General features: G+C 42.3%; 1 protein-coding gene across 3 annotated transcripts in view; it reads left to right on the top strand.

Annotated features, from left to right (window-relative positions):
* The first annotated feature begins 6148 nt into the window (after window positions 1-6148).
* Window positions 6149-14470, top strand: part of LOC311057787 (cytoplasmic polyadenylation element-binding protein 4-like) — a 67267-nt gene continuing 58945 nt past the window's right edge. For 2 of the 3 annotated variants that reach the window (XM_084074871.1, XM_084074872.1), the window contains exons 1-3: window positions 6149-6585; window positions 9592-9857; window positions 11967-12143. In XM_084074871.1, coding sequence (XP_083930997.1) covers window positions 9665-9857; window positions 11967-12143 — 370 coding nt within the window. In that variant the 5' untranslated portion in view covers window positions 6149-6585; window positions 9592-9664. The remainder of the gene's footprint in view (window positions 6586-9591; window positions 9858-11966; window positions 12144-14470) is intronic. The other variant, XM_084074873.1, reaches the window with a different exon arrangement.

Here is a 14470-nt window from a genome sequence, read left to right on the forward strand (position 1 = left end):
ACACGTATTGCATATGCTCACACACACACACACACACACACACACACACACACACACACACACACACACACACACATGTACGCACGCGCACACCCACACGCATCCATGCAGTCAAACTTGTACAATTCAGCACACACTCACGGTCTCGCGCGCACACACGCACGCAGCCACGCACACGTGCATAGACATTTCTGCCACAGCTGTTACCCATTTGGTTTTTACAGGTTTTCTCCCTAAAAAATTGATCAGACGACTGCATTTGACTCAGAACGCTGCTGCTCGGGTCCTTACTATAATACCAAGAAAGTGAAGCAGTGTCCCTCCAGTTCTTATACACTGGCTCCCTGTGTGTCAAAGAATTCATTTCAAAATATACTGTTGGTCTTATAAAGCTTTGTATGGTCTATACCAGGGCAATACTAGGTTTCCCAAACAGTTGTGAGGAGTCTCTGGGCCCATGTTTGGGTCGCAAATAAAGAGCCTATGCCCTTTTTTTTGTTTCCTAAAAAAATATACAGTATATTGTTAAATCATTTTAAGAAGTTTAAACAAAAAGTAAAATCACAACTTTTCATCAACTAAAAACAATTCCAACATCATTTACAAAAAAAATATTTCATGAATAAAGTTAAAAAAAAAAACTCAAATAATTTTGATAAATAAATTAAACAAGTTTAAGAAGTAGTGAAAATAGTCGTGGCAAAAGGGCCTACTCTGTGTGGAGTTTGCATGTTCTCCCCGTGTCTTCTAGGGTAGTTAATACCCTCACAAAAACATGTAGTAATCCTGGTCGCTATACCACCTCCCCCATGACAGCCGGGGCGCCTGATGGAGGGGAAGGGAACTGGTTGGAATAACGTGTTCCTTCCACGCGCTACGTCCTACCGGGGAAACTCCCCCCTGTCAGGTGACAAGAAGGTCAGTTGGCTCTCATGCATTGAAGGAAGCATGAGCTCGGCCCTGGCCTCCCTGGCTGTGGGGGACTGGTGTAGCGCTGGTGTAGGGCTGGTGTAGGGCTGGTGTAGCGCCCAGGATCACTTAGGAAATTGGCACCGGGTGAAAAAAATGGGTTACAAAAATCGCGGGATAAAAATTAATTTAAAAAAAAGAAGTAGTGAAAATAGCAGATCTGCAAGCTCACAACACAGCGCGAAGCGACGCATTGTGGGCCAAACTCCCAGAAAGCTGCAGGCCTTGCTGCAACTCTCAGTTCTTTTGCGATGAGATTATTTTAAGGAGATAGATAATTTAACTTTGTTTTTTTCATTATTCATGTTTACCGAATTCGAATGTACTTTTATAATGTGTTCTTTTGCTTAAAGGACGACTTCATCGATTTTCAACCTATCTTCATAATTGGTCCTCACTAATACCCATGATAAAATGGTACAATTTTTTTCTACTTGGTCTGTGTCTCATAGGAGGGCTGTGGACAGTCCAGAAACCCGTCTACCAGTGAGATCATCGTTAGGCATGATTTTTTTTTCCAAAAAGATTTCACATTTCTTATTTAGATTTTTATTAACACGAGAGCAATGGCTTCTATTATTGCATTGCAACTTTCCAGGAATAGAAAGCCTGCAGTTTCTATTAGCTTGGATTCCCCATTGATGATGGGGAATTGATGTCAGTGTTAGTGAGGACCAATTATATGAAGATAGGTTGAAAATCGGTGAAGTCGTCCTTTAATGACATTGAATTGCCTTGTTGTTGAAATGTGCTATAAAAATGTACTTGCTTTTTGTTTGCCTGCCTTGGTTGGCCTCGCTGAGGAGCAAAGACACAGAAATGCACATGTTTTGGAATGTGTTCTGTAGTCTTGCAGACAGTGGTGTAAAGTAACTAAGTACATTTACTCAAGTACTGTACTTAAGTATAAGTTTGAGGTATTTGTACTTTTTTCCAATTTCCAAAACTTCTACCTCCAAACTTTGTATTTTTACTCCACTACAATTATTCGAAAATTTGAGTTATATACTTTGTAGATTTTGATTATTATTACAAAACATACAGTAACTACTTCAGCCCTACATACATTTTGCCAGTTGTAAATAGACGATCTACAAGCTCACAACACTCACGTTGTGAGCTTGTAGATCGCCTATTTGTTGGTTAATGTTCCCCCTGAATATGGGTGCTGGAGTTCAAGTGGTTAAATCTGTTTGTGTCATTATCATTTGCTAAACATAATCATAACAAGCATGTTATTATCACAGAGGCACATTGGTGCGCCACAAGTCACTGAAGTGCTTACATGCTATGCGTGACAGCTGTTTAGCAACCATAACGTTTTCGGTTAAGATTGTGTCTGAATCTTGTTGCTAAATACTGGCAAACATGTTATAAAAGCAATAAGATATTGCTTAATGGGTATGGGGCAATATCAAGAGCAATACGCAATGAATGTCAAGAATTGGGTAATTATTCACATCTCATGACCTTGTGTGATTTATTTTTGGATTATGTGTTTTTTAACTTTGTGGCACAAACTGGTCAATTGACTTTGACATCTTTATTATGTACAAACATACTGTCTACACATAAGCTCCACCATAATCAAAAGGATACAAAAAAACTCAATAACACTCATGCTTATTTCCATTTCGTTCCTTAAAGGGATAGGGATAGTAATCTATCGATTAGTCACCCCATGGAGACTTGAATTCATGGATATTTTTTTGTTTTTGCCTCATTCCTAAGCCAATAATTTGTTGACCAGTGGAACGGTAGGAGACAAAAAGGAGACTCTTTTTGTCTTCTGATCCAGCTCTTCGCTGAGAATTTGAATGAAACTAGAAAAGTGTGCTCCTCGGAGCACAGGTCTCTGCCGGGCCGGGTTGCCTACCCAGGATCTGAAAAAATCAAACTCATACATCTTGATCACATTACCCCAGAGATAATGTGTGCCGTCTTTTTTTTCCTTTTTCTTCCTTGGCCTAGTGGGAATGAGCATGCCAAGTTTCATGGCAATCGGACGCTGCGTTCATGATTTAAGGCATTTCCAGGACACAGCCCCTGAGTAGCCTACAGGAATGAGTTTTGCACACTATTAGTCTTGAACTTGGAAGGAACCTCAAGGAGCTCCCTCTTGTGACGTGACCATGCCAAATACTTTGGCACTGCATAATGAACAAGCATAGTCAAAATGACACAGTACTAGGCCTAGGGCGCCTGACAAAACTCTAACGCTGTCCTATTTATAAAAGTAGGTATCCTGGCAAGGAATCTCACTCTCTGATTAACTTTTGAGATCAAACCTCCCAGTTAGGCTACTGTCCAAGACAAATGCCGAAAATAGCTAACGTCTAAGCTACCAACGACACTTCGCAATGGGGCATGTTGTCAGCTTGTAGATCAGCAATTTGTTTTGTGAATGTTTGACCCAGAATAGGGATGCTAGGGTTCAAGGATTTGTTTCCAACTGTCGTGCCTGCAACATCCGTAGCCATGCTATAATCATGATATATCACACCATTGAGTATTGTTTATATCTGTCTATCATTTCACAATGAAACATTTTGGTCTCTCATGGTATCAGTAATCCACTGATCTTGACCACTGTCATTATCCTGCTTTATTGCTTTATTGTCTCATCACAAGTTTAAGAACAAGAACACAGGTCAGATATTCAAATATTCCTCATATGAGTGAAATACCTGTATACACATCGTTGCTGTCGGGCAGATACCTCTTATCTCCATATTTTAACTTTTTACCTACTTGATCATACTACAGCCGTCACAAATAGCAGATCTACAAGCTCGAAACGCAGCTCAAAACGCGGCGCGAAGCGTCATGTTTTGTGCTTGCAGATCTGCTACTTTTGATACTTTTGAATTTGAATTCTGAAAAGTGACAGTTTTGGACTTATGAGGTTTCCACCTGACAGATGATATAGCCAATATGAACCATATGAGGAACATGAAGAACCATTCACTAAATAAAGTGCATCTTTAGGTGATGGTTCTTCGTGGAACCATATCCACCTGTTTCCTAGGCTTTTCACTGTGTTCCACTTCCTGTCTTTTGATCCAATGAAATCCAATGAAACCGGTCAGATGACTAATGATATCCAATGAAATCCGACAGGAAGTGGAAAACACACAGCCAAGAAACAGGTGGATATAGCCTTTTTTTTATTATTTTTTTTTATTTTAATTTTTGTCCCACGATTTTGTAACCCACATTTTTTCACCCAGTGCCAATTGCCTATGTAATCCTGGGGCACTATACCCTCTGCCAGCCTAGGGAGAGCCCAAGCTGAAGCTCATGCCTCCTTCAATGCATGAGGAGCAAGCAGGCCGCTTCTTATCACCCGACAGGGGGGAGTTTCCCTGGTTGGACATAGCGCGTGGAAGGAACACGTTATTCCAACCAGTTCCCTTCTCCTCCATCAGGCGCCCCGGCTGACCAGGGGGAGGCAGTATAGTGACCAGGATTACTACATGTTTTTGTGAGGGTATTAACTACCCTAGGAGACACGGGGAGAACATGCAAACTCCACACAGCGTGGATATAGCCTTTTAAAGAATCATTAAAAAAACAGATATCTGCTTCCTTTGCCTGCTCATCTGTTTAACACACATTTACTGCTGATGCAAATGCTGCGAACCCCCACCACCACCATCTCCAGCTGAACTCTATCTGACAGATTTATTAGGCGGCCATTTGTGGCTGCCTGCATGGTCCACTGTCTATCAGTGACTGACACACTTTCATCTGTGAAACCTGAGACTGATGGCCGTCATAAAGCCAGAGAGAGTGAGTGAGTGAGAGAGAGAGAGAGAAAGAGAGAGAGAGAGAGAGAGAGAGAGAGAGAGAGAGAGAGAGAGAGAGAGAGAGAGAGAGAGAGAGAGAGAGAGAGAGAGAAGGGGGGAGGGGGGGGGGGGGGGGGTGGGCAGCTATACAGTAAAGTGACATCCAGTAAGCTGGACTGACAGGGTCTATCAGAAAGAGATGTCACATGGTTGATTGATTTGATTGTTTCATGGATGTTGGAGGGTGAGGGTCCATGGAATGTGGTGAAGAATTATACACATTTTATATTATATTATTTTATATCTATCTATCTATCTATCTATCTATCTATCTATCTATCTGTCTATCTGTCTATCTGTCTATCTGTCTATCTGTCTGTCTGTCTGTCTATCTATCAATCTACGGTATTTATCTGTCAATCTTTGGTGTGCGTGCGTGGCGTGTCAGTTTGTGAGCGCGTGAGAGTGTGGGTTTTCTCACGACCTCTCCTCTATTAGGATCATTGGACCTCACTGGGCGGGGCTTAGCTGCCACCACCTCAGTGGGCGGTAATGACCAGCACGAGCCACGGCAGCAGCTCGTCCAATCACGCGTAGTTAACGGGCCGAGGGGCAGTGTTGCCATGTCCTCTTATTATAAGTGACTTTGGGCTTGTTTTTATGCAAAGTTGCTTGTAAATAATTGCTAGTTGTGGTTTGTGGTTTTCTGGGGCTTGTTTCTAAAGTGTAGGCCTATTTGTTTATTTGGGCTTGTTTCTTAAGTGTAGTTGTTTATTTGGGCTTGTTTACTAAAGTGTAGTTGTTTATTTGGGCTTGTTTCTAAAGTGTAGTTGTATATTTGGGCTTGTTTCTAAAGTGTAGTTGTTTATTTGGGCTTGTTTCTAAAGTGTAGTTCTTTATTTGGGCTTGTTTCTAAAGTGTAGTTGTTTATTTGGGCTTGTTTCTAAAGTATAGTTGCTTATTCAGGCTTGTTTCATAATGCCATAATATTCCAAAAAATCCTCCAAAAGGGAGGGGGGATGTTGCATCATCGCGTTGTGAGCTTGTAGATCTGCTATTTTCAAATAGCTGGCGTAATACAGTATACAATATTATAGGCTAATAACTTAATTGATTAATTTGATAATAATGTAATAAAGTAATACAAACAATTATAATAATAATGCTAATTTATTTAATAATACATAAAAAACGTTACAAATTAACAAAAAAATAAATTAACAAATCCATTTATTTAATAACAAATAGTCGCTTTTTTGGGGGCTTGTTTTCCTAGACCTGGGGTTGCTCGTCTCTCTCAAAAAACCTGGCAACGCCGGGGGGCGGGGCGTCCGCCGGAAGCTCCCAGCGGCTGATCGGTCAGTTCTTCTTGTCATTCGGCCGAGAGAGACACAGAGCAGCACGTATACACACGCGCATAGAGAGAGAGAAATAGCCATTTAAACACGTAAATACACCGATCCGACCCGCATCCGCGATGAAACCCGTCGAATGAGGCTCGACCCAGAGGATCCCGACGCTTTGAACGCGCTGCCAACGTCGATTTAACCGTAATCTTCAGGGGGAGAAAAAAACGGGTCGAGAGACGTAGAGGATCCACCAGGAGAGAGAGAGAGAGAGCTGTGTCATTGAGCCACAGCAGAGCAAGCAGGACACGTCAGAAGAAACTGAACCCCCCCCCCCCCCCCCAGAACCCCCGATTTATAGATCCAACAGCACATCTTAGATCTGTAGAACCACCACCCCGACGGGATTCCCACACACACACACGATCTAACCAACGATAGCCATCGATCGCCGGCCGGGGGGGGGGATCGAACCAACCAAGGTGAAATATGGATCTTATTATTTTTTCCTTTTTTTTATTACTTTTTTATTATTACATTTTTTTTAAATGTTTTATTGTATTTTATTTATTTTATTTTATATATATATTTTTATTATTATTATTGTTATTATTTTGTATTACTTTTTTTAAACATTTTTTGCCTCTATTTTCTCCCCCATAGATAGATACTTCTTACTAGCTTGGAGCTGTCCGGAAAAAAAAAGAGCAGATCTGCAAGCTCACAAGGCGTCGAGCTTGCAGATCTGCTCTTTTTTTTTTTTTTTCCGGAGGTCGTTTATATGTACTTAAAACCACGGCGTTTCGTATAGCACTGTCTGTAGGTTGGGCTAACGGTGGGTTATTATAGCTGGGTTTGGCTAACGGTGGGGGTGGTGGTGGTGGGGGGGGGGATGGACTACATTTATATATACAGTAATCATAACCATAATCATCATAATGAACGTGGCAACGTTTTTTTGATCCACGATCCAGATTTAAGGGTGTTTAAAAAGGTCAGAAATGTCCACTGTGACAGCTGTCAGTCAAAACAAGGTCGAAGGTGAAAAAAAATAAAAAATATATATTTAAAATCCTGTATGAATATTATAATTGATAATTTTTTTGAATACTTTTTTTTTATTGGGGGCCTTTAAATAGCATATGGCCAAAGGTCATGTAGTGCCACCCTTTTTTTAAATTTGTATACATCACACAACACATATATTACATGCCATAATGAATATTATTATAAAATATTTTAATACTTTTTTATTGAGGGCCTTTTAAATGGCATATGGCCAAAGGTCATGTAGTGCCACCCTTCTTTTTTAATTTTTATACATCACACAACAAATATATTACATGCCATAATGAATATTATTATGAAATATTTTAATTATTTTTGTATTGAGTGCCTTTAAATGGCATATGGCCAAAGGTCATTGCATATAATGTCATTGTTTTTTTTAACCTGACACCTGACACAATGAATATTATTATGACTGCGGTGTGTTATGATGCTGTGTGGTGATTCAGCATGCTGTGTGACTCGACTGTCACACACAGACCGTGGTGGTCGGTGAGTTTATTATTATTTTTTTTTAGAGAGAATGTGACAGTGACATGTTGACCAGAAAAGCCTGCCATATAGCAGAGCAGCCAGCACACCACAGATCTGCTGTGGCCAGCAGGCAAGGCAAGGCAAAGCACACTGACAACGTCACTGGGGGTTTAAAATTAGAAACCTGGGATGGATGTGGCTTTTCTGTAGGGGCTGTGACACTATAGCCACTGTTTTTTGCTTTAAAGGAGTAGTTCACCCCAAAAATTACTTATTTTCTGTCAATTACACGGTACACCCCATGAAGCCTTGAATTCGTGGAGATTTCTTACGTTTTTTGGCCCATTCCTATAAGGCAATAATTTGATGACCGGTGGTGTCTCCAAAGGAGACTTTTTGAGTCATCAAATGATAGGCTTAGGAATGGGACAAAAACACAAAAATCTCCATGAATTCAAGGCTTCATGGGGTGTGTAATTGATAGAACGTAAGTCATTTTTTTGGGTGAACTACTCCCTTTAAGGGGATTATTGTGTACGTATGATTACTTTGTTCGGTTAAGCAAGTAATCGAGTAATTTGTTAAATATCTATATCAATATGAAATTGACTGAAAGCGACTGTTTTCCTTTAAGGGATTATTCTGTGCGTTGATGACTACTTTGTTTGGTTAATCGAGAAGATTGCTATTTGGATATTTTGTTGAATATATAGACGGATCAACATGAAATAAGATTTTTTTTAACCACATGATTACAGTGGTATTTGTGCAGGAATACCCCCCAAAACAGCCGATCGATCTACAAGCTCCCAATGCATCGCGATGTCACGTGTTGTTGGGAGCTTGTAGATCTGCTATTTTTTTGGGGGCGTTTCGATGATCAATTATTTATTTTTAATAATCGATTCAAATTGATTCGTTCGATTAGCCGTTGCGCCGCTAGCCTCTCTCAGTGCGTCCATTGTAAGAAAAAAAGAGCTTATTCATGGCTGCATGATGTTGTGGCATAATAACCATTATGTATGTCAAGGATTCCAGGGAGTGAAGCAGGCTACTGTGTGTATGTGTGTGTGTGTGTGTGTGTGTGTGTGTGTGTGTGTGTGTGTGTGTGTGTGTGCGCGCGTGCGTGTGTGTGTATAATCATTATGATAAAATGACTTTTATAAAATAATGGCGCTTTTGTTTGATGAAGAACGTTGACGCTGTCTGTTTTTCAGTGGTGGAAAGTAACTAAGTACGTTTACTCAAGTACTGTACCTCAGTACAATTTTTGGGTGTTTGTACTTTACTTGAGTCATTGCAATTTTCAATACTTTTGCTTCTACTCCACTACATCTCGCATCCAACTGTTGTACTTTTACTCCACTACATTTATTTGAAAACTTAAGTTACGAGCTACTTCGTTGATATAAATATTACATTATAGAACATACATTATTTTACATTATTTTATACCAAGGCTATTTTCAAATAGCCGAAATACAAGCTCACAACACGTCGCGATGCGACACGTTGTGAGCTTGCAGATCTGCCATTTTCAAACATTTTAGTACTTTTACTTTTGATACTTTAAGTACATTTTGATACAAATACTTTTGTACTTCTACTCGAGCACATTGTTTTAATTCCGGACTTTTACTTGTAATAGAGTACTTCTACATTGCAGTATTGATACTTTTACTTAAGTAAACCATTTGAGTACTTTTCCCCCCACCACCACTGCTGTTTTGGCTGTCAGTGGGGAATGGCTTCATTTAAACTGGCATCAGTCGGATGCACTGCTGACTCGGTGCATGACACTCTCTCTCTGTGTGTGTGTGTGTGTGTGTGTGTGTGTGTGTGTGTGTGTGTGTGTGTGTGTGTGTGTGTGTGTGTGTGTGTGTGTGTGTGTGTGTGTGTGTGTGTGTGTGCGCGTGTGCTCCCCCCCCCCTCCTCTCTCTCGACAGGGCCTAGCGATCACGGGATAGCTATTTGTGTGCGCGCGTGTGTGGGGGGAGCGGAGCCGGGAGCAGCAAACAAATGGGGGATTACGGGTTCGGAGTCCTAGTTCAAAACAACACTGGCAACAAGTCCGCATTCCCGGTCCGAATCCACCCCCACCTGCAACCCCCCCCACACCACCACCAGCAGAATGTGTCGGCGCAGCCCGCCGGCCCGCAGGCCTTCATAAACAGCTCCCCGGCCGCCCAGGGCAATGGCACCACGGCAGGAGGTAAGCACTTAGTTAGAAACCCATATTCTTTGGTTAAAAAAAAAAAAACTGGCTGAAAATTGTACCGCTTTTTCTTTTTTACCAGTGGTTCTCAACCTTTTCTGGATCAGGGCCCACTAGTTCAGTGGTTTTCAACCTTTTTTCATGCCAAGGACCCCTAAGCTGATATACATTTGGCCGCGGACCCCCCATCTGAAAATGTTTTGTTCCATGAACCCCCCAGAAGAAAGATTTGAGTTAAAAATGTTCGCTTTGAAAAAAATTGTGTATTCAAAGATATGCACACGTTTTCAAGATTTCTTTCAAAAATAGCAGATGTACAAGCTCATAGTGCGGCACTTGGTGCCGCGCTATGAGCCCCCCCCCAAGGACCACTGGTGGTCCCCGGACCCCTGGTTGAGAACCACTGCACTAGTAGAAAATCTCAAACCCCTCTGTCCACTACTAACTTAACCGATAGTGTGAGGACAATATCGGTTAAGTTATAGTCAAAACGTAATAAAAAAAGAGAAATTACGCAGTAAACAACACGTTTTTTTATCGACTGAATACTTTATTAGTAAAAAAAACAAAGAAAAGCAAGGAGGTACAGTAAAACATTAAGGGCCCTATTTTCTCCAGTGCCTTACCCATTATCCCTAAACGTCTTTGCCATTTTTTACTATTTTTAAAAACATTTTCAAATAGTTCAAATAGCCAATCTACAAGCTCACAATGTGACAGATCGGCTAGTTGAACTGAAAATGGTAAAACATGGCAAAGAAGTTTAGGGATAATGGGTAAGGCACCGACGAAAAGTAGCCTGACTCCGCCTGGGACCTCGGTAGCCGAACCGCCGCAAGACGGCGGTCCGTTTTTTCAAGCCACTTGGCAGGTGATTGGACGGGACCGCCTGTCTATCACCGTCTGGGCGTGTTAACTCCAACCAATCATATTGTCGTGTCTGCAAGCATGACGTATAGTAGCAGCGCCAGTAGTAGTTATTTTGTGTGCTATTCAACCATTATGAATCGTGAAAGAACTACAATGCAGCAGGCGCTTCTCGATGGTGTCACATCCGGTCTCGCCAAGATCCCGCCCTTAGCTGCCGCTGATTTGTTCGACCAGGAGCGTTTCGGTGTAAGCTCCAATAGGCTCTATGCACAGCAGCCATATTGTGAAGACATTCACAGGTGTTACCAATGATACTGATGAAGGCTCTGTTCCATTCTGGTCAAACAGAGTCAGGGTGCTGATATTGTGCATGTTGGCTCACTGGAAACACTCTGCTACACCAGTGGGTCTAAAGTTGGGGTCCAGGGACCCTCATGGGCTTCCAAATGGCCCCTTATGGGTGTGTAACTCTGAGAGTGTACAAATGGAACCAAATGGACTCGTAAGGGTCCATTTCGCCTCATTTCGTAAGGGTCCATTTTGCCTCATCTGACGGAGTCAGGTTACGAAAATAGGGCCCTATGGCTATAAGGATAACACAAAGAAAAGTCCCGGGGACTTGTTTCCATTGTGCTCCCATGTATTCAATTCATCAACGGAGCATAGGATATTAACACATTAATGCATGTCAGTGACATACAAAGAGCTGTATTTACAGTGGCGAGAAAGGAAAAACGGTGTTATGACCATATTTCAATGGGAATTCGTATCTAACGTCCTGATAGACGGTGTTTTCAGGCCAGTGCAATAAAGCAGGGGGTCTTCAACAGGGGGTCCGGGACCCCTAGGGGGTCCTCAGAGTTGCTACAGGGAGTTTTTTTTTATTTTTTACATTAACCACTTGAACCCTAGCATCTCTATTCTGAGGAACATTAGCCGACAATAGCCGATCTACAAGCGCACAACGCCTTGTGCGCTTGCAGATCGGCTATTTTCGGGCACGCGAGGCGTTGTGCGCGTGTAGATCGGCTATTTTCGGCTAAAGAGGTTTGTCGTAGGAGCAAATGAAGTACTAAGTATTGAAGGGTTAAGTGGTTAAATGCAATGTAGTGGGGGGGTCCCTGCTTCATCTCTCTCACAGCTAGGGGGGTCCTTGGGCTGGAAAAACGTTGAAGACCCCTGTTAAAGTATACCATTCTATTCCATCCCAAAAAATCCATAATCCCATCGCTCTAGGAGGAGGGGGCTCTCCCTGGCTGTTTCCTGCCTCCGCCACCCACGGCAGCATGGGGGGGGATGACATCCTGGGGGTCCCGGAGAAGCCCAAAGCACAGCAGCAGCAGACACAGGAAATGCAAGAAACACAAGAGAAGCAGCAGTTGTCCCCCGGGAGTCACCACGAGGGCGGAAACGGTAGGCCCCCTCCCAGTCACAATGTAGCCCCGCCCCCCTCCTGTCACGATTATGACATAATAATCGCGCGATCGGGATTTTGTTTGGGATAATCGCAATAGTTTTGCAATTATCGTTGTTGTAGCGTGTTGGGTTCCGTGAAGACAAAAAAAAGAGTAAAAAAATCTATTATCCCCAAAAAATAAATGTCAATAGGCTCTATGCACAGCAGCCATTTTGGAGAAAAATTGGGCCTCTTCTTACTTCCTTCACAGGTGTTACCAATGATACTAATGAAGGCTCTGTTCCATTCTGGTCAAACAGAGTCAGGGTGCTGATATTGTGCATGTTGGCTCACTAGAAATACTAGTGGGTCTCAAATTGTGGTCCAGGGACCCTCATGGTTCCTTGACAGGGTGTAACTCTGAGAGTGTACAAATGGAACCAAATGGACCCTCCCGGGTCCATTTGGTTCCATTTGTACACTCTCAGAGTTATGGGGGTCCTTGAAATTAAAAAGTTAGAGAACCACTGTGCTACACTAAATGGAACAGAGCCTTCATTAGTGTCATTGGTAACACCTGTGAAGGAAGCAAGGAAGGGGCCCAATTTCTGTCCAATATGGCTGCTGTGCATAGTTCATATGCATATTGCCCCTAGCCGCCTAACGGTAATGCAGACGGAAATGGCAGTGGATGTGTTAGTTGGATGCAGCTCAAAGTGAACTTTACTCAGGTATCTAGTTTGTCGCCGTCCGACCCTCCCAGCCCGTGTTATTAAAGAAAACCGGGCGACAATGGCCAAAACTCGAGCGAAAATCGGCGATCGAAAATCGGAAGTGGACGTTTTTCAAAATGTTTTGGCCATTATCACGGGAACGGAAGGTCCAATCTGTTCAGTTCAAAGCTTGTTGGATGCGTGACTTTGTGGACGTTAAGCGCAAGATGACATCTTTTCGGGTTTTCGGGCCTAAAAGTATGGTATTTGTTCGGGCAGGGCCGGCCCAGTGGGACTCAGTTAGGGCCGGGACTTAATTTTCAGGCCCGTTGAGAACTCTGATTTGAATCCCGAAAAGTAACAGTTTAGGACAGGGGTCTTCAATGTTTTTCAGGCCAAGGACCCCCTAGCTGAAAGAGAGATGAAGCAGGGACCCCCTATTATATTGTATAAAATTGTGTTTCAGATTTAACTTTTCTTTTTTTTTACTTGGTCTGCTCTTTTTTCCCTCTACACCTATACCTCTTTGCCCCCAAAAAATAGCCGATCTACAAGCTCACAACGCCTCGCAGCGCGAGGCGTTGTGAGCTTGTAGATCGGCTATTTTGGGCTAAAGTTCTCCTCAGAATAGGGATTCTGCTAGGGTTCAAGTGGTTAATGTAAAAAAAGATATCATATCACAAAGATTTGGTGGCCCTCCTGTAGTAACTCTGAGGACCCCCTGTTGAAGACCCCTGGTTTAGGACGATGCGTTTCGTCGATCTGTATTATTTCATCGGTTGAGGAATAGCAGAAACAGCCGATCTACAAGCTCACCATGCGATGTGTCATGCGTGAGCTTGTCGACGGGGCTACTGCCGCTATTTTTGAGAACTAGAGGTTCTGGGCCGCAGTACGTCGCCCCGCCGAACTGACCGCTATACCCATATATGGAGATCTGTGATGTCATCAGTATTATGCACATATATGGGCACGCCCATATATATGTATACAGTATATCTCTGTCTATCTCTCTGTCAGTCCTTGGTGATGTCTGTTTCATAGTGCAGTGGTTCTCAACCTGTGGGTCGGGACCCCCAGGGGGGTCCCCACATGATTTTCGGGGGGGTCCCCAGTTGACAATGAGGGAAGTGACAATCTAAAGACTTTTTTTAATGCAAAAAAAAGTAATCAATAAACTATACTATAAGAACTGGTCAAACATCGGCCAACTCAAATAATATAAGACAGAGAAAAAACATTTGAAAATAGCCGATGCGAGGCGTTGTAGATCTGCTACGTAGATCTGCTTGTAGATCTGCTTGTAGATCTGCTATTTTCACAATATTTATCTGGCGGGTCTTAAAAGGTTGAGAACCACTGTCATAGTGAATTATATGGTTATGTCTGAGTCATAGTGACTGGGTAGTCTGTTAGCCAATTTTGATACAGGATATTTGAAACATAACAGTACATTATTTATTTTCATTATCTGTAGCGGCCATTTGTCAGTCATTTCTTTATATATTTAAGTTATTTGTCATATTTGTCCTGTGCAATTTCTGTTTTCAAAGACTAAAAGCCAAACAGAAATGTCCTTAAAAGCCAAACAGAAAATATCCTTTTTATTTATGTGGCAATGTAAAAAAAAA

This window comes from Gymnoscopelus microlampas (genome assembly GCF_963454915.1).
Source record: "Gymnoscopelus microlampas genome assembly, chromosome: 12".
NCBI lineage: Eukaryota > Metazoa > Chordata > Actinopteri > Myctophiformes > Myctophidae > Gymnoscopelus > Gymnoscopelus microlampas.